General features: G+C 41.4%; 2 protein-coding genes across 5 annotated transcripts in view; one reads left to right on the plus strand and one right to left on the minus strand.

The window, feature by feature from the left end:
• Positions 1–19,494, plus strand: part of TRPM5 (transient receptor potential cation channel subfamily M member 5) — a 35,882-nt gene extending 16,388 nt beyond the window's left edge. The window contains exons 11-24 of the mRNA XM_059474164.1: positions 799–922; positions 2,359–2,504; positions 3,248–3,360; positions 4,718–4,813; positions 7,116–7,374; positions 8,530–8,648; positions 8,999–9,131; positions 11,524–11,698; positions 13,677–13,845; positions 14,547–14,725; positions 15,157–15,289; positions 17,220–17,292; positions 18,123–18,213; positions 19,247–19,494. Coding sequence (XP_059330147.1) covers positions 799–922; positions 2,359–2,504; positions 3,248–3,360; positions 4,718–4,813; positions 7,116–7,374; positions 8,530–8,648; positions 8,999–9,131; positions 11,524–11,698; positions 13,677–13,845; positions 14,547–14,725; positions 15,157–15,289; positions 17,220–17,292; positions 18,123–18,213; positions 19,247–19,347 — 1,911 coding nt within the window. The 3' untranslated portion in view covers positions 19,348–19,494. The remainder of the gene's footprint in view (positions 1–798; positions 923–2,358; positions 2,505–3,247; positions 3,361–4,717; positions 4,814–7,115; positions 7,375–8,529; positions 8,649–8,998; positions 9,132–11,523; positions 11,699–13,676; positions 13,846–14,546; positions 14,726–15,156; positions 15,290–17,219; positions 17,293–18,122; positions 18,214–19,246) is intronic.
• TSSC4 (tumor suppressing subtransferable candidate 4) lies at positions 18,927–26,019 on the minus strand. Of its 4 annotated transcripts, XM_059474166.1 has the most exons (4): positions 25,915–26,019; positions 25,359–25,485; positions 24,483–24,555; positions 18,927–23,425 (listed from the first exon to the last, which is right to left on the minus strand). In XM_059474166.1, the coding sequence occupies exon 4, from the start codon at positions 23,335–23,337 to the stop codon at positions 22,303–22,305; it is 1,035 nt and encodes a 344-aa protein (XP_059330149.1). In that variant the 5' UTR covers positions 23,338–23,425; positions 24,483–24,555; positions 25,359–25,485; positions 25,915–26,019; the 3' UTR covers positions 18,927–22,302. The 4 variants fall into 4 exon arrangements, with proteins under 4 accessions (XP_059330149.1, XP_059330148.1, XP_059330150.1 ...); XM_059474165.1 differs by lacking the exon at positions 24,483–24,555; XM_059474167.1 differs by lacking the exons at positions 24,483–24,555; positions 25,915–26,019 and adding an exon at positions 25,877–25,907.
• Between the last annotated feature and the right edge of the window lie 462 nt (positions 26,020–26,481).

Consider the following 26,481-nt stretch of genomic DNA (forward strand, 5'->3'; position numbering starts at 1 on the left):
CTGCGCTTCGGGCTGGCATAATCGGCTCCTGTCTCACAAGCCAGCCCTGTCCCCTACATCTGGGAGCCTCCCTGCCCCCATACAGAGAGAGAGAGCTCTCAGCTCCATCCCTGGCCTTGCAGAGTGGCACATCTGGCCAGAGGCTGCCAGGCTGTGTGCGTGCACATTGGCACCTGCTCCGGGCCAGGGCTGGGCCTCTGCCAGCTGGGCTTCCTCCTCTCTCCTGCATCCCTGCCCCAGCACAGCCATGCTGGAGCTATCTCTACACAGGGAGAATGTGTTGCTCTATTTCCAAGGCATATTGTTCTCCTTTCTGAGCTCGATTGCTATCCCAAATCAGGTCCCTCTAAGAGCCTGGGCCCAGAAGTCTCCAGCCTTACAAAGCACAAGAACTACCAGTAAAGAGTCATGGAATAGTTTGGGTTGGAAGTGACATTAAAGATCATCCAGCTCCAAATCCCAGCAACGGGAAGGGACACCTCCCACTAGACAGCTTTGCAGGGACACCTCCCACTAGACAGGTTTGCCCCATCCAGCCTGGCCTCAAACACTGCAGGGATGAGGCATCCACAACATGTGGTTTTAATTCTCAAATATCATCGAAACTGTCAATATGATCATCATTTTTGGCTTTCAAGTCTGTTTTGGAGGGAAGATTTTTCTTGAAAGGCATGAACTTTTTGCTGTTTGTTGTGTTGCATAGTGCAACACATCGAACGTGCATCATGGTGTTGCATTTCCCCATTCGGGAATGCCCTCCAGTGGAGGGTGGCAGCAGCGCCCCTTTCAATTCCACAGGGTCAGGAGGGTGTAGCTTCAGCTCTGGCAGCCTGCAAGATCCTGAAAGAGATGTCCCGCCTGGAGACGGAGACCAAAGCAGCCTGCATAATGAAAGAGGCCAAGTATGAGCAGCTCGCTGTGGGTAAGTAATGGCACTTTTTGAATGGCATTGAAAATTTATGAAGGAACTGCCATTGGAAGGCAAGCAAGTGAAAAAAAATACAGTTTCAGTTGTAAAAGGTCAGCTGTCATGAATAATTTAACAGCCTTGCAGCACAGGCAGTCCCAAACATTCAGACACAGAGGAAAGATTAAAAACCCACTCATTTTGGAAAAATCTCTGTTCCAAGACAGGCCCCCTGGGATGCATAGATACTCTCCTGCTGCTTGTTGGTATTTTAATTGTCTGATCTTAGTACAAGGTGTGTTACAGTGATGTGAAAGATAGAATAGCCAAAACACTTCCAGGCTCACAGCAGCCTGCTCTTCCTGCAATATCAAGCTTGCTCTGTAAGGGCCACTAGAGCAACAAGTTTTAAGTTTTGTCATTGCAGCTAAAAATAACTTGAGATTACCTCACCCAGAAGAGGGCCAAGTGCACTGCAAGCTGCAGTGAGGCTCAGGCTGGTTTTGCAGCAGAGATGCCCCTCCCTGCAGCAGTCAGATCAGGCATCCGCAATGCTGGAACGCTGAGCCCTCGCCCCTCTGCTCGCTGCAGGAACAGATGTCTGCACACAAGCTCCTCTGCTGACCTGACTTCAGCCCAGTCCTCACCTTCACTGCTGTGAGGAGAGGGCTTTAAAATGTGCCCCACGTGGAAACAAACACAGGGGCTCCTCTTCCTTTGAGGCAGTTCATCAAGTAGCTGAAGGCTCATGCGGGCGTTGCTGCATTATTTACACAGAGATCACATTTTCCCTTCTTCTTACAGGGCCATTGTTATTTACAAAAATTAAAAACGAAGTTCTCATATAATCACAGGGTTTGAGTAATTTAGTCATGGAATTATGAGGCCTAATCCAATACACAGAACTTCTGCTTCTCAGCTTTGATAAGTATTAGATCAGATCCTCAGTTTTAATTTCTGGCCTGGATTATGCAAAGCAAACTTCCTTTAAGAATGATAAATACCACATCAACCACATCAACAATTTTAAGTGCACTTGACCTTCTTGCCCAGCCTCACAGTGTAGCAAGGTGTAGGCTGGCTTGGGAAAGGTACTGAGATAATCAAGTGAATCAGTAGAATGGAACAGACATGAGAAGTCAGAACTTGTCTAATGAGAACATCTTGATTTTTTTTTTTTTTTGACTGATTAAATTTATCCTGGTTTCTAAGCTCCAGGACCAGTTTCTCTGGAAACAATTATGCCATAACACTCCTCCAAGTCTAATATTATTTTATGTCAAGTAGCTCTGTCTCAAAATGAAGGATCTGTTGTCTACAAGACAAAGCTGGGCTGCTTAACTTCTTTAGTCTGTTCAGGAAAGTGAGGACAGCATGACAACTCATCCTTCAAAGAGTAAGAAGATCACCCAAGAGATGTATTTTTTGTCTGTGTTTCCTTCATATGGCAGAACTGTTTAGTGAGTGCTACCACAACAGTGAGGAGAGAGCATTTGCTCTGTTGGTGAGGAAAAATCAGTACTGGAGCAAAACCACGTGCCTTCAGCTGGCCACAGAAGCAGATGCAAAGTCTTTCTTTGCACATGATGGTGTCCAGGTAAGTTTTACACACCCTCGGGCCCTTAAGTTGGGCACAGGAGAGGGCAATACAGGAACTGAACAACCCCAATGAAAGTATTCCCCTGAGAACCATTTTTCAATGAAGGGACTCTTCTCTCCCCTTAGCAACAGACAAAAAGGACATTATACCATGTCCTTGCCAAAGCAGCACAATTCCCCTTTCCCCACCTCTCATCCAGCTGGCACACTGACCAGTGTGCTGAGGAGAAGGTTTAGCCCTTAATCCATCGTGTGCTTTTTTGCTTTTTATTCCTTTCTTGCTCGCAGAGAAGCATCAGAAAAGCACTATAAATCTGCCTGGGGCATAATGAAGCTGCTCTAAGATGTGAGGTAACTCTTTGTTCAGATTCAAGAGAGAGCTCACTGATAAAAGTTAAATTAAATTACTATTCAGCTTTGCTCTCACAACCTGCCTTCTCTCTGCATACACAAAGCTAAATTAAGAGTGATGCTGCTTTTATCTCCCAGTGCCTGACTTGGGCTTCCTTAGTACTACAGATGTTGTTTAATTCCATTTGGCTCGCTGTTCTTTCCACTGGTCTCCAAATAACTCTTTGCATACTCCACATCTGCAGAAGGACACACAGAGAACCTGTTTGCTCTGAAGCTGTGAGGTTTCCAGAGCATTCACTGTTTTAGGAGTCACTGAACATAGGTGCGCTTCATCTGCGAGTATCTTTTTGTGGTATTAAAGCAATCTCTTCTCTTCTTGACTTTCAGGCCTTCCTGACAAAAATATGGTGGGGAGACATGTCTACAAGCACACAGATCCTCAAGTTAATCTGTGCATTCTGGTGTCCCTTCCTAATCTACACCAATTTCATATCATTCAGGTATAAACATAACTATGTGGGTGCAAGAGATAAATAAGTGATGAAAAATAAGCCATAAAAATATTCAGACTCAAAATTTCTCCCTGAAGTGATTAAAACAGTAGCATCACCTAATATCACCTAACCAAATAATTTTTCTGTGGGGCTGAGTGGTTTGTGTGTCCTGTTACATACTTAAAAGATCAATGCCATGGTTTCACAGAGATCATTCTATTTTGCACAGTCCACAGGAAAGCCTGTTGGAATTCTGTAAGCTCCAGATTCTACACAGCAATGTGTAGAATATCTGCAGCTGTAGAACCATTTGTTTTTAGATTTGGAGATGCCTGGCTCAAACTTCAGTATCTTATCCAAGAAAAACAGCCATCACAAAGCACTGCTATCAGCCACAAGCCTTGATAATCATAAGTCAAGCTTAAAAACATGGGACTGACATTAAATTATCAATCAAAATCAATTAAGATTTTCAAATTCAGTGCCTTACAATCTTAGGTTTTCTTGAAAAAGAGTCCATGCACTATAAACATCAAGAAAACAAAACAAAACACCCTGCACTACAAAAATCAACCAACTAAATAAAATTAAAAAACAGAAAAGAAAAAAAGAGCAGCCAATCTGCTCAGGTTGTCATAAAAATTATGGATCTGAAACTTTAGGAAAACCTCAAATATTCAGAGAATCATAAACAAATCATAAGAATTAGCAATATGAAATGACATGTTATTATGAAATACATGTTTCTTGACTCTTAAACTACATAAAAAGCAAGAGGAAAACTTGTTTGGCTATGCTGATTTAAGATTTGCCTTCTGCTAATGTCACTAAAGATGATCTTCTGGCTCTCAAATTCAAATTCATTTAATGTGATATTTTGTCAAAGTTTTCATGGAAAGGTTTGAATTATTATACATGATCAAAGCAATTCTTTCCAAATTTCCATATTTTTGCTTCCTTTCCCTGGAAATGCAAAAACTGTCACATGTCCCCCACTGCTTCTGGCTTCTCTCTTCTTAATTGCTACTAAGAGTAACTAGGAATGGAGCATTGAGCAATTCTCTTCTAAGACTGATTGAGGAGTTTACTTCTGCTCAAATCCTAACTAGTTTGAGGAAACTGAGCATCGTGCTCCATTTTTGTGAAGCACACCAATTGTCACCTCTCTGAATCTTGCGGGTGACTTCAGCCTCCTCCTTAAAAATAAACAGAATTTGTAAAGATAAAGTTTATGCCCTATTTAATAGCTCCCAGCAGAGCAGATCCAAGATAAGTACATGCTAGCAGCTCTGTATCAATGTCAATTCAGTAGTGAAAAATGGCTAAGCACCATCTTTTAACTAATGAGTTTATTCCCTTACAGTGAGGAAAAACAATCAAAGAACGAGCCAGAGCCATTCAGAGAGCTGGACAGTTTGGATTCAGAGAGGACTCTCTTCTTCTCCAAGGAAGAAGATAGGTAAGTTTAAAATCATCAGCTAATGTAGCTTTTATGAGAACAGCCACAGAACAGGACACTTCTTGTGTATTAGTGACCATCATCCTTAGATCATCAGTTAATGCTCTAAGGAGCAGCTGAGGGGCCAAGAAAGTCATTACTCCTCAGGAAGTGCCCTTTTGATTACTGCTGTTTCTGCTCTCTAAAAGGAGTACAGGAAAATAAACAGGGATATAGCACTGCTTTAGGGAGATACCAGTTTAGTTTTTCTGAGCAGGTAAATTTCTATGAGAAATTAAGAACAAAGAACAAGGAATTTACTTGGGAATCACATAGTATTTCCTGACATTCCCATCAGCTCATGATGATTAATACCCAATGGGTTTTAGGAAGTTATCAGATTATTGAGCTGAGGACAAAGAAGGTTCTCAGCAAAACCTTGCATCACTGCATGCATTCTTACAAAGATGCACTTGCACCCATCAGTACCAGGGAATTTTACATTGAGTTAGCTTCTCACACTCTTAATTTATATTTAACAGATGAGCCCCAAGAACCTTATGAGTTAGAGGGAGCATCAGATAAATGGGTAACTGAGCACAAAGGTTTTGTCAGTTGCTTGTGGTCAGTCAGATCTTTGATTCAGAACAGAATCCTCCCTATACCTCTACCACACACTTATCACCAAAACCTGGGAGACCACAAGGACTTAACTCGGGATAAGTAGACTTTTGATTGGCATAAAGTCCTCTTAATGGCTATATAGCCACTTAGCTTTTCCATGATTTAAAGAGAACTCCAGAAATGTGTGACCAGTGGTACAGGGGAAGCATCAGCAGCAGTACAAAGTCCTGGACCAAGTCAGAGTTATTAGGTTCTATTTTTACCTCTGGCATTTAACTGCTAGTATATTGGAGAAAATCATTAGTTCTTCTCTCTCCCTCCCTAACCTATAAAATAGGTGTAAAAGCATCTGCCTCTTGGGAGCTATTTGTAAGCAATATCATAAAGCACTTCCATATCGTGAGTGCAGCATGGTTTGGTCATTATATTCCATGTTCCAATTGCTATTATCCTAGCAATTTATTTTAACAAAGAGGCTCTCTCCATCCCAGATCTATTTCAGCATCTTACAGTAAAGCTGCAATTATCTGTTTATGATATTAGCCTGTTACCATGGGAATGTATCTCATGATGTTGTAAATTGAGAGGTCGTACAGAATCAGGCATATAGAAAAGATTGGCCACAAAGAGAACTTCTCCCTTATAACAAATGTATTTAATAATTAGCAAGATTGTCAGAGGAAATTAAAAACCAGAGACGAGTCATTGTTTATTTTCTGTGAGGTGAAATTGAAAACATACCCTAGTGTGCACATCCTTTGTTGGAGATCAAACTTCTCAGAGTAAGAATCACAAAATTAAAGGTCCAATAACATTCCTAGCTTACACAGGAGAGCATTTTACATGGAAACAAATCCTCACACAAAGATCAAATTGCTATCAAACTTGCATTTTCTGCACAGGATATTTTCCATTGCCAATAAATACCACCTCATGTTCCAAAACACAGCAAAACAGCTGTAAGTGTACAGGTCAAATTTCCCTTCAGTTACCAAAATACTTGTGTCATTGCACACCGCTCAAAGGCTACCTTAGTACATGTTTTATGAGGTCAACTCTTTTTGCTAAAAGGCTTCTATATTGTTATTTTGCAACTTACTCTAATTTAATCACATAGGGCAAGATGCCAGTTATGCAGAGCAGCGAGGTATTCTTCAGTGGGTCTATCAGATTCCAGCAGGGATAGTCAAGAAACACAGGCTTAACACGATCCCGCACTTAGAGACTGGGTCAGAAGTTCAAAGTCACAGCAACAACAAGAACTTCCACAGACAAATACTGCAAGAAATTTTAAAGCCAAAATAATTAAGAGCTGACTCACAAAAATTCATTGGCATTTTTCTTTTCTATTATTTAGATTTATAAAGGCCCATTAGCCTTCCTCCTCTCCTTGTGCATTTTCTGTCCGTGCAGAACACAATGAAGCTTACAAAAGAAAATTAATACAACTACACTGTAATAATAAAAATGCTCACATAATTCTGATGTGACTTTGTTTTTCAAAAACTTCTTTTTGATTTGAAGTAATTCTGCTATGGTGATATGATTGCTCTGACTTCTACAGCCTTCCCCCTTGGCCAGCCCCAGCATCTGCCTCTTACTATCTTACAAGAAGCTTTATATAGAATAATATTGAGCCTATTCCCATGAACTAATTTTAGGAGATTGTCACCAAGCATGTATTCTTTTTGGTTTGCAGAGGAAATGACACATTGGAAAAACAGAACCCTTCTGCAAACACAGCATGGGCAACATTCGTATTTACCCGGTGGAGAAAATTCTGGAGTGCCCCTGTAACTGTGTTTATGGGGAATGTTATCATGTACTTTGCTTTTCTCTTTCTATTTACTTATGTCCTTTTACTGGACTTTAAACCACCTCCACCTCAGGGTCCATCTGTTAAAGAAATTGTGCTCTACTTCTGGGTGTTTACCCTTGTCTTGGAAGAGATCCGACAGGTGAGTAACCTGCATCACCTCAGTGCCAACACAGCAAAAGCTCCAGCAATATTTGCAATAGATTTACAATCTGTACAGCTGTACAGGCTTGGACATTTCAAGTGTCAGGTGCACAGAACAACACAGAACTTACCTTATCCTAAACATCTCCCCTCTCTCCCCCAGAGCAAGCTCTTCCTCCACCATATAAACCTACATCTCTACCGCTGTTTTTCCATCCTACTGCAGCCTTAGCCAAGTCAAGTGGGCTGCCAGCATTCAGATATTCTCTGCTTGGTAAAGTCTATCTCTGATTTCACTCCACAGAACTAGGTCTTTCCACCACAAATAATATAAGTTGGAAGTTATAGTCTACACCTGGAAACACAGCAGACAGCTCTACATCCTTTTAGGAGATTCTTCCCTGCTGGAGACTGTTTAAAAAATCACAAGTAAATAAATTCAGATTATTTGTGGCTTTTCCTAAAATAATTTTCAACTCAAAATATTAGCAGATCTCTTTTGGGCTTGCTTTTCTTAAAAAACACCCAACCAAACAAAACCACCAACCCCCAAAAGCCCTCCTCCATTAGTCTCCTACTACTGGTTTTGGAAAGTCCTCAGTTTACAAACTGAAACAATAACAGTGGTGCAAGTGTGTTGCAACTGTGGGTTGCACAAAGCTCTTCTCTTTAGATACAAAAAAAGCAGTTAGAATCATTTACTCTGGAAGAACCAGTAGGTGTTCATTATTTAAGCAAAAGAGACAAGAAAGTTTGTCACAATTTACTTGAAATTATGCAGCAAGACCATTAACAGAGAAGAACATGGAAAATATCTGGATCAAAGAACATTTCATTATAAACCTGTAAAACATGAAGACTGCCAGGCTAAAACCCAATTAAGCAAGCCAACTCCTTGCCTAGATAATCAAATTGCCTTCACTGACAATTCCAGCACAGAAATGCCAAATCTGTTCATGCTGTTCATAGCAGTGCCTGGAAACTGAACTCTAACTGGAAGCTGTATTGCTTTTTTCCCCCCCTTATTACACTCATAATTTGTTTTTGCTCTTTGCAATGAAAGAGAAAAAGGCAACAGGTATTCTGTTAAAACTCAGGAGGAAATAGTGAAAGTGGAAAGCTATCGATACCAATGGTTATTTCTCTTTTTCAGAGTTTCTATACAGATGAAGACACAAATTTAATGAAAAAGTTCAAACTGTATGTGGAGGATAACTGGAATAAATGTGATATGGTGACCATATTCCTCTTTATAATTGGGGTAATCTGCAGGTATGTATTTGCATCAGTAGCAAGGGCTGTGTATATCAACTGACAGCTGAGTCTCGTGTGCTTGAGAGGACAGGCTCTAACATTCATTTTTACAGGCTTTGAGATGTACTTCTGCAGTAGGAGCCTCTAAAATTGATATATTCAAACACATGTACTGAAAAGCTCTTCTTTTTTTGTTTTCTGAAATCCCTTTTACTGAAAGTATCTTATTTTCCATTATTTGTTAATAAGTCTTATTGAAGCCAAGAGAAAGAAAAGAGTGTTCCTGCATCTTTTGGTTATTTCTCTTCACTGCACAGATATGAGCAGTACTTGCTGAGAGTTGATATTTCATTCCATGTCTTCTGCAGGATGCTGAACTCAACTTTCCAAGCTGGCCGTACAATACTCGCCATTGATTTTATGGTGTTTACACTTAGACTTATCCATATTTTTGCAATTCACAAACAACTTGGACCAAAGATCATAATTGTGGAAAGGATGGTAAGTGTGCAGTTTGTCTCAGATAAATACTTTTGCCTTCTAAGAAATGCAGAGTAGGAAACCTTGTCTTTAGAAAGGAAATAACTTTATAATCTTTCTTTATTTGTACACTTTTAAGGCCTGTCATTTTGCATATTCCTGTATTCTATTATAGATGGAATGTTTGAAGTAGATCCTTTCACACACCTCTGCAGTGCAGTATACTGGTCCCAATTTACTGATCCTTGTATCTTACCTAATAATTTATCCTCAGATCTGGCTAACCAAGAGCAGTCTTTGCCTTACTGCTATTCCTCCTACTTGCTAAGCTGTGTGCATCCAGGGCAAAAACCTCAGGCAGATGACAGACCACGTACAGAAGGGCAGGGCTTCCAATAAATGACTTGGGGAAACAAATCATGTTTTTTTCAGCAAGTGTGGGGGAAAAAAAAATATCGGTGAAAAAGAATAGTTACAAGTTCCCTACAGGAGTTATTCTTACTTGTACTTTTTAGCTTCCTGTTACAATGAAAAAATATTAGTACTTTGTGAGCAGATGTTGGAAGATGTTGATGAAATATTTTTATTTATTACTGCTCTCCTGCAAAAAACAAGGATTACAGTCACTGTGCCTGGGTATGCATTAGTATGTTGGAAAAAGCTTTTTATTTAGGCATGTTAATCCTCCAGGTCAATTAGCTCATGCTAACTGATTAATAGAGTTCATCTAATTGTAAGTACCATTACAGAATCTACAAACACTTGATTTGTGACTCACAGCAGAACTCAGTAAAAGCTCTACAGTCTAAACAAGCCTATACATTGAATAAACATAACTACCAAGCTATTTGGATTTGTCTACAAATGCAATACCTGGAACTCTAAGATGACATTTGGTTGGACTAGCAAAAGGGTAGATGGCAAATAAATATTTGTTCTTGTTCGTTATCTAGCTTATGGCATTAGCAGACCTGTATTGTGAGAGAAGTCAGAGCTACAGCTCCTAACCCTTCCTTTGCTGCCTGCCAGGCTAAACCAGGGCCTTGAACAGTCCTACCTGTGCCCACTCTGCAGGCACCTGAAGTCCTGCAAGATAACACTGGGGTTGGGAAGATGCAAACGAGAACATAAACAGCAGCCTAGGAAAAGCCCTACCAGGGACCTTTCATCTTTGCCCTGCCCAAGCCAACACAATGCTCAGCTTTGGTATTTCAGTGTTGAATCTTACATCAAAGGAAGAAACAGTGAAGGTTACCTCAGTAAATGAAACCTGCCTGAAGGGTTCAAGGGTGTTCTAGCAAAAACATCTCCCTTACTTTAGAGAGAAGCAATCCCAGATGATCTCTTACTGTCTTTCCCCTTCATACCCTTGCTACAGATTTGCTGAAACAGGTTTGGTAATTGCTAAAATTCCAGAAAAATACTCATTTCCAGAGAGACTGCAGATTGGAAAAAATAGTTCCAGACTTGTCACCACTCTCCCATCACCATGATACCATTACAGCCCTGCAGCATTCCTAAATTTTAGATCATCCAGAAAATAAAAAAGATTAATGGAAGTCAGACATCAACTCAGTCTTGTCTGGCTTGGAGATGATGTTTCTTATCAGAACTCCAAATAACATCCTGGAGCTCTGAAATGCCTACGCTTTTGGGTAACTGTACAATCCAATAATCTAATTGAAAGGTATCTACAGTCTCTAATGAACTCTGTCAGATCAGATGGGGAGAGGATGAAGTGTTCCTCTTCCACCAGGGAAAAATTATTGCACTTGATATTCATATTAGATTTTTTTTTAAGTAAGTGTTTTAGGATTCAATTACTTCTGCTTCTGTAGAGAAACAGAATGTTTAAAAGCAGGAAGCCCCAAAAAGAATCTTTCAGATGCATCACTTAGCTTGAAAACTGAAGACAGAAGGAACCTGATCCTTTCAGCCTTCACTGCCTGCTGTATCAGTGGCTCAGTACTCATCAATGAGCATTGACTGCTACCAGGATTCTCTGCTGCAGCAGAACTCTTGTAATTCACAGGAAAGCAGTCCATGGTACTGAGATAGCTCACAGAAAATAGGCACTTAAAAGATAAAATGTGACAGTCACTTAAAAGATAAAAATGTGTTTCATTTTTAAATGTTTGATTATTGGAAAGCAAGATTTTTAGTTTAAAATGTGTCTTTATCTAAATGAGCTATCAAAGAATGCTTACTACAGGCCAAGGACAATATGGTAACAGCAAGGTCAGACAAGGAATTCTGTGCATGGAACTGTATCCTATTCCACCTCCTTTAACCTAAACAAGCTTATGAAGAAACAGAATTATTTGAGCCATATTCATACAGAAGACTACTGTTCCTTGACTATCCTATCACAGTCACTGCCCCTCCTTTTCTCCCCTCCCCCTCTGTTTTGCAGATGAAGGATGTTTTCTTCTTTCTGTTTTTCTTGAGTGTGTGGCTCATTGCCTACGGTGTGACAACTCAAGCTCTGCTCCATCCCAATGACAGCCGAGTGGAATGGATATTCAGAAGGGTTCTTTATCGTCCCTACCTTCAGATATTTGGCCAGATTCCACTGGATGAAATAGACAGTGAGGAAACTTCTTTCCCCCTAACTTGGCCATTTTTGAATGTACACTTCTGATGAGAGCATGGAGTTCCTTCCAAGTATTGCCCTTTTAAAATTTTGCTGTTTTAAAATCTCTGTCCTACAGGCCAAAGCTTACACATTACTGTCACACAAACAGTGTATTTGCAAAGAGATAATGGGCATTGTGGAGCTACATTAGAGTGTAAGGGCTGGCCCTGTTTAGATAAGCTCTCAGAAATACACAAGGACTTGCAGTTTTAAAGGCTGGCATACCTGCTTTCATTTCAATCCATTTCCTTTCAGTTTAACCTAGACCCAGATAACCCTCTGTAAACTCAAATAATAAATAACAGCACCTCCACACATTTTGGCAGTAGTTTAATGCAACAGTGTTAAAGCAGTACTGCTCTGCCCATAAGCAAACACATGTTTTAAAATAAAATTACTCCAGAGCATTTGTTTACTCTGGAGATAAAGCTGCCCAAATCAAATAAAGCTAGTAATTGCTTATGTGCAGCATGGCAAAGAAAACAACATTAAAATAATCACAAGACACTGAAATAATTAGACATAGAAGTTCAAAGGCAACATTTCTAATAGGTAAGCAGGTAAAATACAGAACAGGTCACCCACCTCCCAGGGAAGCCTGCAGTAACACCACAGCATTTAGCCAGTGCTAAATCTCACAGCAATAATGAAGTGGGAGTCAAACTTGGAGCAACATAAACTAGAACCCATAAAAGCTATACATACAAGCAAACTAGCAAGCATTCTCTCATGCTCACTGTGCTTAGTAAGAAAAAACATGTATTTGAAAAGCCAAAACACCTGAATGACACGAGAGAGGAAAGTGATTCATGTCCATTTTAAATATCTATGATGTAAGCACGTACAGCACAATCAGTCACTCTTATTTCCTTTAAAGTAATTGGAAAGAAACAAATATTTCTGGAATATAATTCAACTCATTTGCCAAAATGTCAGGCATAGCACTCCCTAGAAATGTGTTTCTTCCCACTGGAATTCCAGTGGGTGTGTCTACCTGGGTAAATAACTGGTTAAGAGTAACAGAGGAAAAAAGAACCAATTACATGGGCAAATTCCAGAAGGGATTAATTAGTCCTAGGGCCCTCTGGGGCTTATTCTGTTTAACATCTTTATGAAATATATGGAAAGGGAGAGGGGAAATGAGGAGGACAAAATTTGCTGACAAAACTACATCACTGGGTAGCAAAGACAAAAACTGACACCTAAGAGAGGCAGAGGAGCCTCATGAGTGCTGAGTCATCAAATGAAATTCAGTGTAGACAAGTATAAGCTAGTGCCCTTGGTAAAAGAAATCCCAGCTTGGTGAGCTTTGATATAACCACGTGCTCTAATGAATGTAACCAGGGGGTCATCTATAGCACCAGGGAAAAGGATTACAGGGAAAAAATAGAGGAAAAAAAAGTAAATATTATTATGCTACTCTAAACTTGTGGGTTTAATTCACAGCTAGAGACAGAATACAGCACTAGGCTTCTAGTCTGATGCAGTAGAACCAGACCTTCCTAACCTCAACCTCAGATACACAAAGCAGTTTAAATTTAGAACAAGGAACCAATCCCCTTGCCAGTTTTACAGAGTTTCCTCTTCCCACCTATGTGCCAGGCATGAGGACACAAGGATGTGTGGGAACACAAAGTCAGAGGAGGTTTGATTTTGAAAATTCAAAACCAGTCTAAAAAGGATACAGCCCCTTCAATATAATCCCTTTAATGATAAACACTACCACAAAGCCAGCTGTGACAGACATCTTGCCCCTAAATGAGCAGCCAAGCTGTTGAGATCTGCAGTGTCCTAGGGCTGCAAATACCTTGCAGAACAATCCAATGTGTTTTTATGTACACAACATGATTACACTTCCACACAACCAAAGAAAGAAACACAGCATTAGGATTTGCCATAACTATTTTTTTTTCCTCCATCTTCCCTTGCAGCATCACGAACATATCCCAGGAACTGCACGTTTAACCCCCTGCAGATCCTGCAGGAGAACACTCCATCCTGCCCCAACAGCTACGCCAACTGGCTTGTCATACTCCTGCTGGTCATCTTCCTGCTGGTCACAAACGTCCTCCTCATGAACCTCCTCATTGCTATGTTCAGGCAAGAGGGATTTCACTACCTATCAGGACAGAGGCTGCAAAGCCTTAAGTGGATGTCCACATTTTCTACCTCACTGTTGGCTATTCCTTTTAAAATACACTTGTAATTTTCCTAATGAATATTACTCGGGGGTTGATAGGCAGAATCCTGTGATCAGACAGCTCTAAAGTTTTCATCATCCTTACTCTGGTCGGATGGGAGACAAGGAGAAAAGAAGCCTCTTTTACTACTAAAAATTCAATTAAACATGCACAGAAGGGTCCGAGTCTCTGGCTGTGTGGAGCCACAAATCTGCAGGTGCACAGCAGCCTTAAACTTGGCAGGCTTTACAGTGGATGATTTGCACATCAGGGAAATGCTTGTTGTCAACACTGTTAGTAATGATTCATTTGGTTGAAGAACTGATGTGGCATGTTTGCTGATCTTTCCTGAGAAAAGTAGAATTATCTTTCCTAAAAAAAAAAAAAAAAAAATCAAAAATGCCAAACAAAACAAATGTATCTTTTAACATTTGAAGACTGCAACTGCAATTCTTGTAATAGCTAAGAATTCGCGTAAACTTTAGATTAAATTAACACTACTTGCTGACCTTGCTGTTCTTTTTTTAAAGTAAATACAGGACTAAATTTTGTTATATTCATCTTTAGCTTCTTGTGGTGAAAAGAGTTACATGTTTTATTCCTCCCCCCCTCAAATTACAGTTACACTTTTCAAGTTGTCCAGGGCAACACAGACATCTTCTGGAAAGTGCAGCGCTACAACCTGATTGTTGAGTACCATGGCCGGCCTGCCTTAGCACCACCATTTATCATTATCAACCACATCATTCTGGTTCTCAGAAGGCTCTTCAACAAAATGGAACACAAGAAAAAACACCTGGGTGAGTTGTTAACAAATGTGATCAAGCAACTGTAGAGCCTGACTCTCTCCAAGGACATGGTGCATACACAAAACACAGAGCTAGATGGATTTCCTTAAGCTGAGAGTCACAATTTAGTTTTAACAAAGAGTGCCAGGAGAATACAAACAAAAAATTAAGGTTTATAATTTAAAGTATGAACACTTTCCCACAGTGCATTTCTTGATGCATCGTAGTTATTACAACAAAGGTAGCAATGTAAAATGGGTTATAGGGATTTGATTTCTGAAGATTTAACAATTTATAGGTTTAAGGAATAGTTGTTTCATTTGCTTCTGAGTTTTACCAATTATTAACCCTAAAAAGACCCCTTCCTTTAGCATAACAACTTTTCACTACTAGTATCAGAGAAAAAGGGATAAAATATAATTCTTATTTTATTTTTCCTACAGAAAGAGATCTTCCAGTGGGCCTAGATCAAAAAATCATAACATGGGAGCTGGTGCAAAAAGAACATTATCTCGTAAACCTTGAGCAAGAAAAGAAAGAAAGCAATGAAGAAAGGCTGAAGGCCACATCTAATAAGTAAGTTATTCTGACCCACAGTAAAAGTAACTTGCAAGCTGAAGAGCTTTCATTGAGTTCAGCATTGATGTTCTTGTAAAGCTTACATAAAGGGTCCAGCTGGAATGCAGTTAGGAAACACAGAGCCACGAAAAAATGTGAGGCCAGCATCACTACAATGTTAGAGTGTTTGTCACTCCTGAAGTATGTACAATTATAGACCTGCAAGTTCCAGCCAAATCTGTGGCCAAGCTCAAAGAAAATCTTATTCATGAAGAAAATGGTGGAAAACCAGTTTGTTTGCTAGACTGCAGCACACGTAATTACTTCCCCTGTAGGAATGCAACACAGACTTCTGAATGAAAGTTTAAGATACCTTGAATTAACCACAGATGCAGAAGAACAAATACTTATGCTTTTATGGCATGGGACTAAGTCTCCATTTGTATACCTCTCTATACTTTCCCACTAGGAATATCACTTGAATTGGTTTAGTCTGATAAAGTATAAGTCCTAGATTATTATTCAGAGGTTTAAACCTTTAAGTGAGATACAAAGTAGTCATATGCAGGGAGAACAGAAACATCTAAGACAGAAAAACACTCCTTTAAGAAGCTTTTAATACATATTCCAGCTGTTTTCTCTTACAATAAAACAGACTTCAAACAGAGGCACAATGGGTGTGAAAGGTACCATAATAAGAAAATTCCATGGAAATGTTCCTGTGCTGTCTGCTTTTTTCAAAATAAACCTCCAACTCACAGAATAGCTGGAAACCAGAACAGCATACTTCCATTCTTGGAAAATACTCCTCTCCCTCTAATTCACATAGACCTTAATTCATAATAATTTAGAATGGCTATATAGGTTTAAACTTGATTCTCATAAGCAGATCACTGACAAACCCCAAGAGTGAGAGCTCAAGTTGAGAAAATGCAATAAATCTATGTGCAATTCTTTCAAACAAAGGGTACTATATCCTTATATAATAAAGATGGTACATTGTAGGTGAAGTTGCTGGAGGGGAAAAGTGAGAATTCATCTGGCTTCACAATATTTCAGGTATAGCAGAGCCAGAGAAACACTGGAAGAGATTCAGATAAACACCACTGCCCCCAGTGGTTTTTATTTTTGCTCTTAGGTGATAGTCATGTGGTTTTGAAATCTTAGGAAACCCTCAGGAATTGATTCTTTGAACTTTGGCTGCACTGAACCAATGTCAAAATGCATTAGACCCACCCAGCAGCAGGTCCCACATTGATGGGATTGGAACATTGCCTGTGAGAGGGAAACTTTGAAAGAGTAGCTGGGAGAAACCAGAGAGGGATTTGCCAACCCTATGAGGAATCAGATGCTAGGAATAAGGAACTGATGGGAGAACAGGTGAAGGATGCAGAAAGCATGGGGATAATTCAGCGATTTGGAGGCACCATGTGGAAGCTCCTTAAGCAATCCCTGTGGACTGCAGGGAAAAAGCGATTTGACTGTCAAGCCAGCTTCCAGAAATGAAAGTTTGCATAAATTTTAAGTGGCTGTTCTCTGTTGTGGCCTCCGTTCTCACACCAGGACCAGTTTCCATTGGGTACTGATGTTTCCAGGTAGGAAAGACAAGTGCTCAAAAGACAGAGCAGCTCCTTTCTACTGCCCTTGATTTCCACAGCAACTGAGGCTACGTGGCCCTCACCAGAAGCTGAATAGCTGCCCTGACCTGTCAGTTGTGAGTCCTTGGGCACCAGGTGCATGAGAGTGTTCCAGGGATGCTGTTCTGCCCAAAAAAATACTTCTGTGAACACCTTAAAAGGACAAAACTTTTAGGGGGCTGCAGGATATCTAAGCAGCACAGAGCTGCAGCGAAGGGCCATGGGTATAGTAAAGTTAGACATGGTTTGTGTTTTATGATTTCTTCTGAAGCCTCTCCTTTTTGCTCACGGTGTTTGCTTTGTTTCCACAGGGTGGATAATTTGTCCAAGTATTTTAGTGGATTGAAAGAACAAGAAAAACGATTTAAAGTTCTGGAAGCCCAGGTAAGTAGTATTTTCTAGGCATTTATATCAGCTTTAGAATTTCACCATCTTTCTCTCATTTAATGGTGGTTTGGCAGACCCTACTTAGGGATAAAGGGACAGAAAAACAGATCTATATTACGGTTTCACTTTCCTTATTGCTTCTTGGTGATAAATGTATGTAAAGAAAAATGTCTAAACTCCTGTAGAAAGGAGAAAAGGGAATTCAACATTTCTTGCTTTCTTTGGTAGTTCACTTGAGAGTGTTTATTTCCTCTGTTAAGGATGCTTCTGGAATGAAATGCTTCATCTCCTCCCCTCCCCCCCCTTCTTGTCCTTCTCCTAATATTTTCTTTTTTTTTTTTAATGTCAGCTTGGAAAAGACACATTCTGTCTGATCTGACCTAATCATCTTGTACATCTAATTTTCTTAAGATACCAAGTACCAACACTCAAAAGGGAAGTGTCCAACATGCAATTATGAAATCCAAATAATAGCAGGAAATTCTGTCTCGAGCTTTTGATGACAAACTCTCACAATATAAACAAACAACATTTCTTACACAGCCTGAAAATGTTAAACCACCTGCTATGTAGCACAACTCTTATTGTTTTCTTTATCTCTGCCACTCTCCTGTATAATTCTGGCCTCGCTGAAAATTCTTTATCTTAATACTCCTGATACAGTTTCCTGCTCCCTTCTTATCCCTTTTATAGCTTCCTGAAAAAAGTCAGGCTATACAGGTCCAACAGAAACACACAAGGAATGCTTTATTAAGTTTGTGCCAGCCTGAGGTCTTGCAATATCCTCACAAAAGAGGGCAGGTATTTAATCACTACCTATTTTGTAGATTTGCTACTGTACAGCTGTTATCTCCTCCATGGCAGAAGTTTTAACCAAAACCAACCTCTCGTGCACTCAACCAGCTCCAAACTACACATGTAAGTACTGAAAACAATCATGGAAAAGTTAATTAATACAGCTGAACAATGTAGTTTAAAAATGCAAGGTGGAAAAATAAGATTGGAAAATTACCCTATAAGGAGCTTCCTAGAGGTTATGGGAATATAATCAGGGAACAGAATATTCTTAGTTCAGAATGAAAAAATTACCTTTTGTAAAATACATTTACAAGCCTTGGGCAAGGACTGTCACTCAGGGTGAGTTAGAATAATCTCACCCAGTTCAAACACGTGAACAAGTATCTATTTGCAACAGAGGATTCCCTTGGGCGTTTCTTGAGTCCATGAGATAATTCTACAGAAGTATTACAAAAGTATTTAAAATGCGTAGCAATAATCATTAAAAATCAAAACTGAGCAAGTCTCCTATTATTTTTTTAATTGACAGAATTCATTTGCCTTTAGAGCCGCACCCATTTCTGTCAGTTAAGAATCGTGTCCTGTGTCCCAGGGCTCCACTGCATGGAGTTTTAATCATTAGCGACAGGAACAAGCTAGTTCTCAGCCACTGCAGGATATCCAACACAATAAAGACTTTGGATACCCTTCTTAATGACCTATTTCAATATCAACCTAATGCTACCACACAAAACAGCCTCCAAAACCCATAAATTGAGCATATATACTACATGGAAAAAAGTAGCTGGAAAACTCAAAGTCACAACATGACAGGACCTCAAGTCACACAAATGTGAGCTAACCTCAAGCTTTATTTATTTTCTGTCAGAAGTTAATATAACACTTATGTGAGTTGCTTCATTATCAGTATTCCAATAAAACAACTCCATCCCATAGCAGGCTTCCCAGACATTTTGATACTGTAACTGCATAAAAGACCAGACATTTAAACAGCTGAAAAATAACCGTGTTTATCATTTACTGAGCAAATGCAAAGTAATACAATCTACAGTGTCTTTTTTTTCAACATTTTGAAGTTTCTTAAGCAATTACTACTATGTGCCCCTTGTGCTAAGGCTTTTAAACGAGTACATGACTTTGCCAATCCTAATAGGTGTGAAGAGCGCCAACACAGAAGTGCCTTTGCCACAAAGAAGGGAAAGAGAAGAGCATGCAGATCAGTTTGAGACTGACATTGAATACATTGATAACTAAATTTTATTCTATTTCTTCACATTAAACCTTTTGTCCTACTGAACTACTGTAGAAGTAAAATCCTAATCTCTTGAAGGCCTAAGGGCAACAAGCTCCCTATGCTAAGCACTATCAGTGCCTGACATTCCTAAGGATTTCTTGGTCTTTCTCCTTCAATTTCCTGGGCTTTGTTTCCTGCTGCTCCCGAAGCACTCGATCCTTTCTCCAAAACCACTCCACAAATAGCATTAAAACTTTCTCCTCCAGGGTGACTCTACCACCTTATTTTCCAAATACCATTTGTTCTCCAGATACCACACCCTCAATTCACCATCAGTGCTGCCAAATTCCACACTTCTCTGTTCTAGGGAGTCTCCCTTTGGAAGGGCAGTTGCTTACGCACTTAAAAACAAGCTCCTTCCTTGGCCAAGACATCAAGCTTGTACTCCTGAGCTGCTTAAAAAAAGGGAAATCAAGAAAAAGTTTCCAAGGAAAGGGCTGAATACTGAAACATTACAAAACATACAGTTCCTGGAGTTCCTACAACTCTCAAACAATTGCACTCACCGGCTTCTCTTCCCACACTGGCTCCTGTGACACATTCCTTTGCTGGTATTCCTTCTAAAGGGCTCCTCACTCAACCTCAGAGAGTGGAATCACCTGGTTTTTGTTGGGCCCATGGCCCATCACAGCTGCTGCCAGTTCCCTGCTGAAAAGGAGCCTTTGCCTCCACGTATCACACCACATGGAATACCTCCTCTACATCTAAGCATCTGATTTCGTTCTACTTTTCTTTCTCAAGGGTCAGGGGAAAAAGAAATCACCTAAGAGACTTTAAAACAAGAATGTGTACCAAGAATTATCGTGCAGTCTAAGAATTTGGGCTGTTTGTGGCTTTTTCCATTACTTAAACTGGCTTGTACATTTTTAGCATATAAAAATTCACTGGCTTTATTTGAATTTTGCAAGATATACCACAAAAATATCAATACCATTCTCTAAGGGGAAATTTCCTTGGAATAATATAAACAGCATCAGAAGGGGGAAGTATTGGGCTGTGTCTGACTCTGATACAAACTTTAACTGCATTTCCTCACATGTATAATATTGTCTCTATGCAATGTAATTGTAGATTGTACAAAAGCTTTCTGTTACCAGAGGTGGAAAAAAAAAATAAATCTCAGCTCTGACAAAAATGAGCCTTTTATTACCAGATATTAATCTTGTTATGATGGCTTAATGAAACAGGCATTTGTCCAGTTTATTCAGCTGTGCCCCAGACCTGTGACTCCATTAGCAGCGATGGAATTTTGATAGTCCTACCTGTTCCTCACCCTGGGCAAGCAGAACTCATAAACCCAGTAAGTTTTGAGTAACTGAGCTGCATTTTTTTGTTAAGAAATAACAGATATCTCACAACAAGCATTCCTTGCTCTTGGTAGCAGTTTCCATTTTGAAATGGCTACTATTTTAATGTGATCAGCACACTAATTATCCACTGGAACCCAAAATCTATCCATTGGGACCTGCTGTGTGTGTCCACTCACATGCACTGGAACAACCAAGGTATTTACCAATGACCCACTAAGGAATGTGCATCCAACTGCACACTCATGAGAACATACATTCTGCTCTGAAAACTAAAAGGTGACTTTAGAAAAATGGAGCACAACTGCTCCTTTTACACTGTTTTCTGCTTCTTCTACCCAATGATGCATCAGTTCAAACACAAAGCCCAAGTGATTTGGGCCTCCCAGTTAATAACTGTTAAAATGAAGTCACCCCCTCAAACACCCTTTAGAGTTTGAGCAAGCACAATCTACCAAGACATATCACAAACTCTTAAAAATTAATCTTTCACTACACAATTGTAAATACTACTCTTGGGATTGGTTCATTTAGAATAATGACCCAAAAAATGTCAGTCCAAAGTGACCTGAACTAATTTGAGTCTCAAATCATGTAACCTTTCAAAGAATTTAATCTTTCAACCTTAGTTATTAAATTTACTAGCACTATGGAAAAAACCCACTCTATTTGACATTCCCTACAATGTGATTCATTGTATGAGATGACTCATCCTATGAGGGGATTATACATTGTAAAATGATTGAAAATGTTAAAAATGTGAGGTTTAGAATCTCTAACACTTGAGGGAAAAGTTAACAAGATGGCAAAGTTAGAGTAACACTTTAAAAAGTTTTCAAGGCAGCTTAGGAATCAAATAAAATGTTTGGTAAAACTCCTGCAGCTGCATTACTCAGCGTGGTTCAGACAAGAAATCAAGTTACAACCAAAAGTTTATTGTATCACATAGAAAAAAAAGTCTCCAGTTCTGGTATAAATAGCTGATTCCCACAAATGCCCCAATCCACATATAGAATCAGTATGGAAGCAGCACCTCCTGGAAAGGACATACAAAGGTGCAGATCCTCACATCATGTAACTGGGCACTGCTGTGCTTTCACCCTCGATGGCAATGACAGAAAGATGTTTTTAAACAAAAAAGTTAAAAGGTTTTCCTCCCTGGGACAGGGCCAGAAGAAATCACATCCAGTGGAAGACTAGGTTTTATTTTCATAGTTCAAAAATCTCTACATAATGAGCTCATCACCTTGTCTCCAGGATTCCACAGGATTTGGGAACAATTCCAAAACTGGGAGTTACTAGGAAGCCCTGCAACCGTTTAGCTAACACTTCTGTTTCTTTGGATACTTCAGCTCTGGAGTATCACACTTTATTCTGCCAGGATGCAACTATCCTGTGCCCATGGAGTTCTCATAAACAAAAAGGCTGGAGGTTATTTTAGGTAGCTTAATTTCTAACAATATAAAACATTCTTGGTGGCTATGATGCAAACTGTTGGACAAAAAGCTATCATGCGGTTTTCAGACCAGAAAGGGGAAAAAAAATAAAAAAGAGAAGGAAAAAAATGACCAAGACAAGTCCTGGGATGTCTCCAATGTGCTTCATCCTTCAGGACTCTTCTTCCTCCCCTTCATCATCTACTTTAGGTCGGAAATTTTTCCTGCTCTTCTTCTTACTGCAGTGGAATCCAACTGTTCCCAGCGATGGCTCTTCACCTGCACCACTAAGCCTTGCATCAGGTTTATGTTCTGTGTTCTGGTCCCCTTCCATCGTGCGCTCCTCCTCCTCTGCTGCCTTTCCACTGTCACTGTCTAAGTGCCCCAGCTCAACCTTATCTTCTTCCCTCAAGTCATCAGCCTTCTTAAGAGATTTTCCTTTCAGATCTGTCTTCACCTGTTTTTTATCATCCTCCCCTGTAGATGTTTTCTTTTCCAGTCCATCAACACCTCTTTTGGTTGGTTTGGTGAAGACAATCCTCCCAGCTCCACAGCTGGAAGGGTCCTGGTTGAAGGACTGGGTGTAGCTGTCTTGAGTAGCCAAGCTCTGTTGCTCCCCTCTTTTCTTCAAACCACCTAGAAATTCCATGGCCACTGCCCTGTTAGTCTTGTCACTGCACTCTGAAACTCCCTCCAGGCTGTATTTGGTCCAGCGCTCCGGGTGTGCCACGTAGTCAGGCACTGCAGGAGAGGTTCTGGGAGCCTGCACTGCTCTGGCTTGCCTTCCCATGTTTTCTGGGACCAGGTTACCTGAAACTGTGGTTGGAGGCAATGGGCGCTTGAACCTCCCATCAACAACATTATCTTCAGGCATAGAGGGCACAGACAGCTTGGCTGCCTCTTCCAGGCAATCAAAAATGCTCTGGCTACGGAGAGAGAATGTAGAACTCATGCCCTTCAGATGGAATGGCTGCACAGGAGATCTGCTGTTTGAAGAGTCAGGTGTCTCTCCTGATCTGGAATCCCCTTCATCTACAGATGGCTCCTCGGGAGATATTGTATCAACTTCTGCTTCATCCGCCAGCCCCAAGTCATCAGAGTCAGAATCGCTGAGCGACACCGTGTCTGAGGGCAGAGCTCCTTCAAAGTCTCTGCCACCATCAGCCAGTATCCCCAGAAAAGGTTCACCTGCCTCCTGCTCTCCCATCTTCAAGCTGTCACTCCACTGAGGTCTTTGATGTAGGCCCAGGAACAACTCTAAATACACTTGTCCAAATGCCCAGCAAGTTTAGTGCCTACAATACAAAGGAACATAAAAACTTAACTGTGAAATGAGAACCAAGAATGAAACCATCACTCTGTGTCATGCAAAGTAATTATAACTGCAATATAACAGTTAGCTGTGCTTTAGGGATTCCCAAGCAATTTTGCTTCAAATTAAAGCATTATTTAAGGAATGAATGCACATTAAAATTAAAGATTTACACAGGACTGAATACAAGAATATGAAGTAATTGAAAGTAACGCTACCAAATTTCTTTACAGGTAACATCAGGTCCAATTACTAAAAGATGAAGATAAAGCTCTTGAGTTAATCTGAATCCCCCAAAGCTGTCTTATTACATCTTCCAGGAGACAGCAATGAGCTCTGCATATTACACCCTGTGTTTATTCACACTGTAAACATCCACAAAACACATCCAATTTCTCACACTTTGATTTGGCCAGTACAGCCCTTACTGCACTAGCTCTGTACCTGCTGTCCCAATAGCCATCATGTTGTGCCTATCACAAAGGTCACTATCACTGATCCGTATCAGTGACAGAAAACCCACAAAAATATCAGGGCCACTGTTTCAAGTCTGCTTTAATGTGGCATAAAGTACAAGCTCCACTCCCTCCTTTGGCTTCACGCTCTCAAGTCATTGCTAGATTCCAGGAACTGGAAAACCAGCCAGCTCAAGAAATCAATCCCACTGGATTAAGAAAACTAATCACTCATGCCATGCTCACACATGGAAATGAGGAGAGACTGCAATCACAGGCCTGCAAGAGCTGGCCCTTCAGTCAGTGAATGACAGCGTGATTTGAAGCCTGACTACCAGGAGCAGCTGGAATACCTGCCAGTGCCACCTGCTTGAAGGGAACCTTGCTGAATTCAGGTGGTTGATGATGAAGCTACTACTTGCTGGGCAACTGGAAACAGAGCTGGTGCTCACACACATTTTGGTTCAGCTCACGTGACTTATGGAAACAGCTCTAACATATTATTAGAATAAGCTTGACTACCTAATTATAGGCTCTTCTGAAACGATGCAGTAAACAGACATGGAAAGTCTGTTAGTCACTCACTTTCTCTTGAGACTGAGTCAGCTTCCCCTCCTGAGGGTCAGTTAAAGCCATCAAAGATCTCAGCACTTCCACCCTAGAAAACAAACATTTCCATCATGATACTGGAAATGTAGTTTTAAAAATAATTCTGTCCCCCTGAATCATCCAAAGCTGCAAACTGGGTTCTAATTCTGACAGAAACTCATGGTGGTATAAAAATCTGTAGATATTATTGAATTTTTGGCAGAAGAACAGCACACAGCCTAATAACGCAGGCACCACTATATTTACCCAGCCTCCACATTCACACTGCCAATTTTATCCTGTAGAACAGAAGGGAGGTTTTTAAAAAAAATCAAGCTGTAATTTGCATGTGCAAAGGATTAAATAAACAGCATTAAATGCAGCTGAGAAGATACAATAATAATAGTTATGCATTGTAAACACTAAGTGCTGCTAAGTAGTAAGACCATGGGTAACACAGGCTTGTGTTCTCAAAGAAAGGTCATGTTCAAAGTTAGGGCCAGATTGTTATGAAGCACAAAACACAGAGAACCTTCTGAGGAGTGCTATGTTCCATGTCAAGTCTGGCTGTCTTTGACAGAAAGGATCTGATAGCTACTTTTGAAAACACTGCTCTCCATGTAACCATAGCAGGAAATAACCTTAAAACTGAGCCTTCTGCTCAGTTTTGCAACACATGAAAAGTAATGACAACTACTCAGAAAAGGCCTTGAATAAAGGCCTGTTTTCAGATGGCAATAGGGCCATCAGGGCCATCTCTTGTCTGAGGGCACCTACACAGAAAGGAGAAATTCTGCTCCTAAGAAAATGTTTTAGCCTTAACAAAGTTAGTGGCCAAACATGCTGGCCCTCACACACCCCAGCCTCACTCACAGGTTTGTTATGGTGACGTGACCACAGCACGACTCGGCAAGGATGTTTCTCCGGAAGGGAAGGTTCCCAGTGGGCTCCTCCATCCTGGCGCTGCTCAGACAGACTCGGTGCGTCTTCCTGCTGCCTCCTGTGAGGGGGACGGACACCTCAGTCACCACAAACCACGGCCACGGGCCCGCTCTCACGGCGCACAGAGCACCGCACCAAAGCCCACACAGTCCCTCGGGACAGGGACCCGCGCCAAGGAACAGGGAAAAGAACATAGGCCTCTGGGCACTCGCCCCGCGGAGGGCAAGGTCACGGTGCAGCCCCAGCCGCGCTGCCTCGGCCCCAGCGCCCTTCGCGGCCCGGGATGCTGCTGGATACGAACGGCCCGCTCCACACGCGGCCCTCGCTGGCCCTGCACCCCGGGCACCGCCACCCGCCCGGGCACAGAACGCAAACCGCCGGGTAAGGGACGGGAGAGGGGAAAATGGAAGGGGGAACCCCCGTACCCCGACACCGCACAGCCCCAACACCTTCCACAGCAGCCGCACGCCTTGCCCGCCTTTCCTACCTCTGCCCCTCAGCCCGCGGCTCGTCGGGACACCGAGTCCCTGCCAGGCTCCGCGGAGGGGCCACAACGGCGGCAGGACCACAACTCCCGGCGGGGAGAGCGGCGAGGAAAGGGCCGGCGCCTCCGCGCTCCGCCTCTCTCGGGGCTCCTGGGAGTTGTAGGCGGCCGCCTTGCCTCGGCGGAGGACATTTTGCGAGCCGGGGAGCAGGGCGAAGCTGTGCTGGGCGGCGGGACTACAGCTCCCAGGGCGCACCGCAGCGCCGACATTTCGCAGCCTGTGCGGGCCGTGCCCGGGGCTCGGTGCCCGGCCGGGTGAGGGGCTCGGTGCGGGGCTCCCCCGGGCATCCCCGAGAGCCGCGGTGCCGCCGCGGCGCCGCCCGGCGCCGTGAGGGGCAGGCACGGCACCGCCGCCGCCTTCCGCAGTCGCAGTCTGGGAAAAAACCCCCATGTCACAGGTTTTGTTCTCATCGGAAAAGCAGGGCTTGGCCACCACGAACTCATCCGAAGTTTTCTGTTTGTTTTGTTTCTTTTTTTTTTTTTTTTCTCTTACGTGTTTATTCTCAAACC

The sequence above is a fragment of the Ammospiza nelsoni genome, chromosome 6 (genome assembly GCF_027579445.1).
Source record: "Ammospiza nelsoni isolate bAmmNel1 chromosome 6, bAmmNel1.pri, whole genome shotgun sequence".
NCBI lineage: Eukaryota > Metazoa > Chordata > Aves > Passeriformes > Passerellidae > Ammospiza > Ammospiza nelsoni.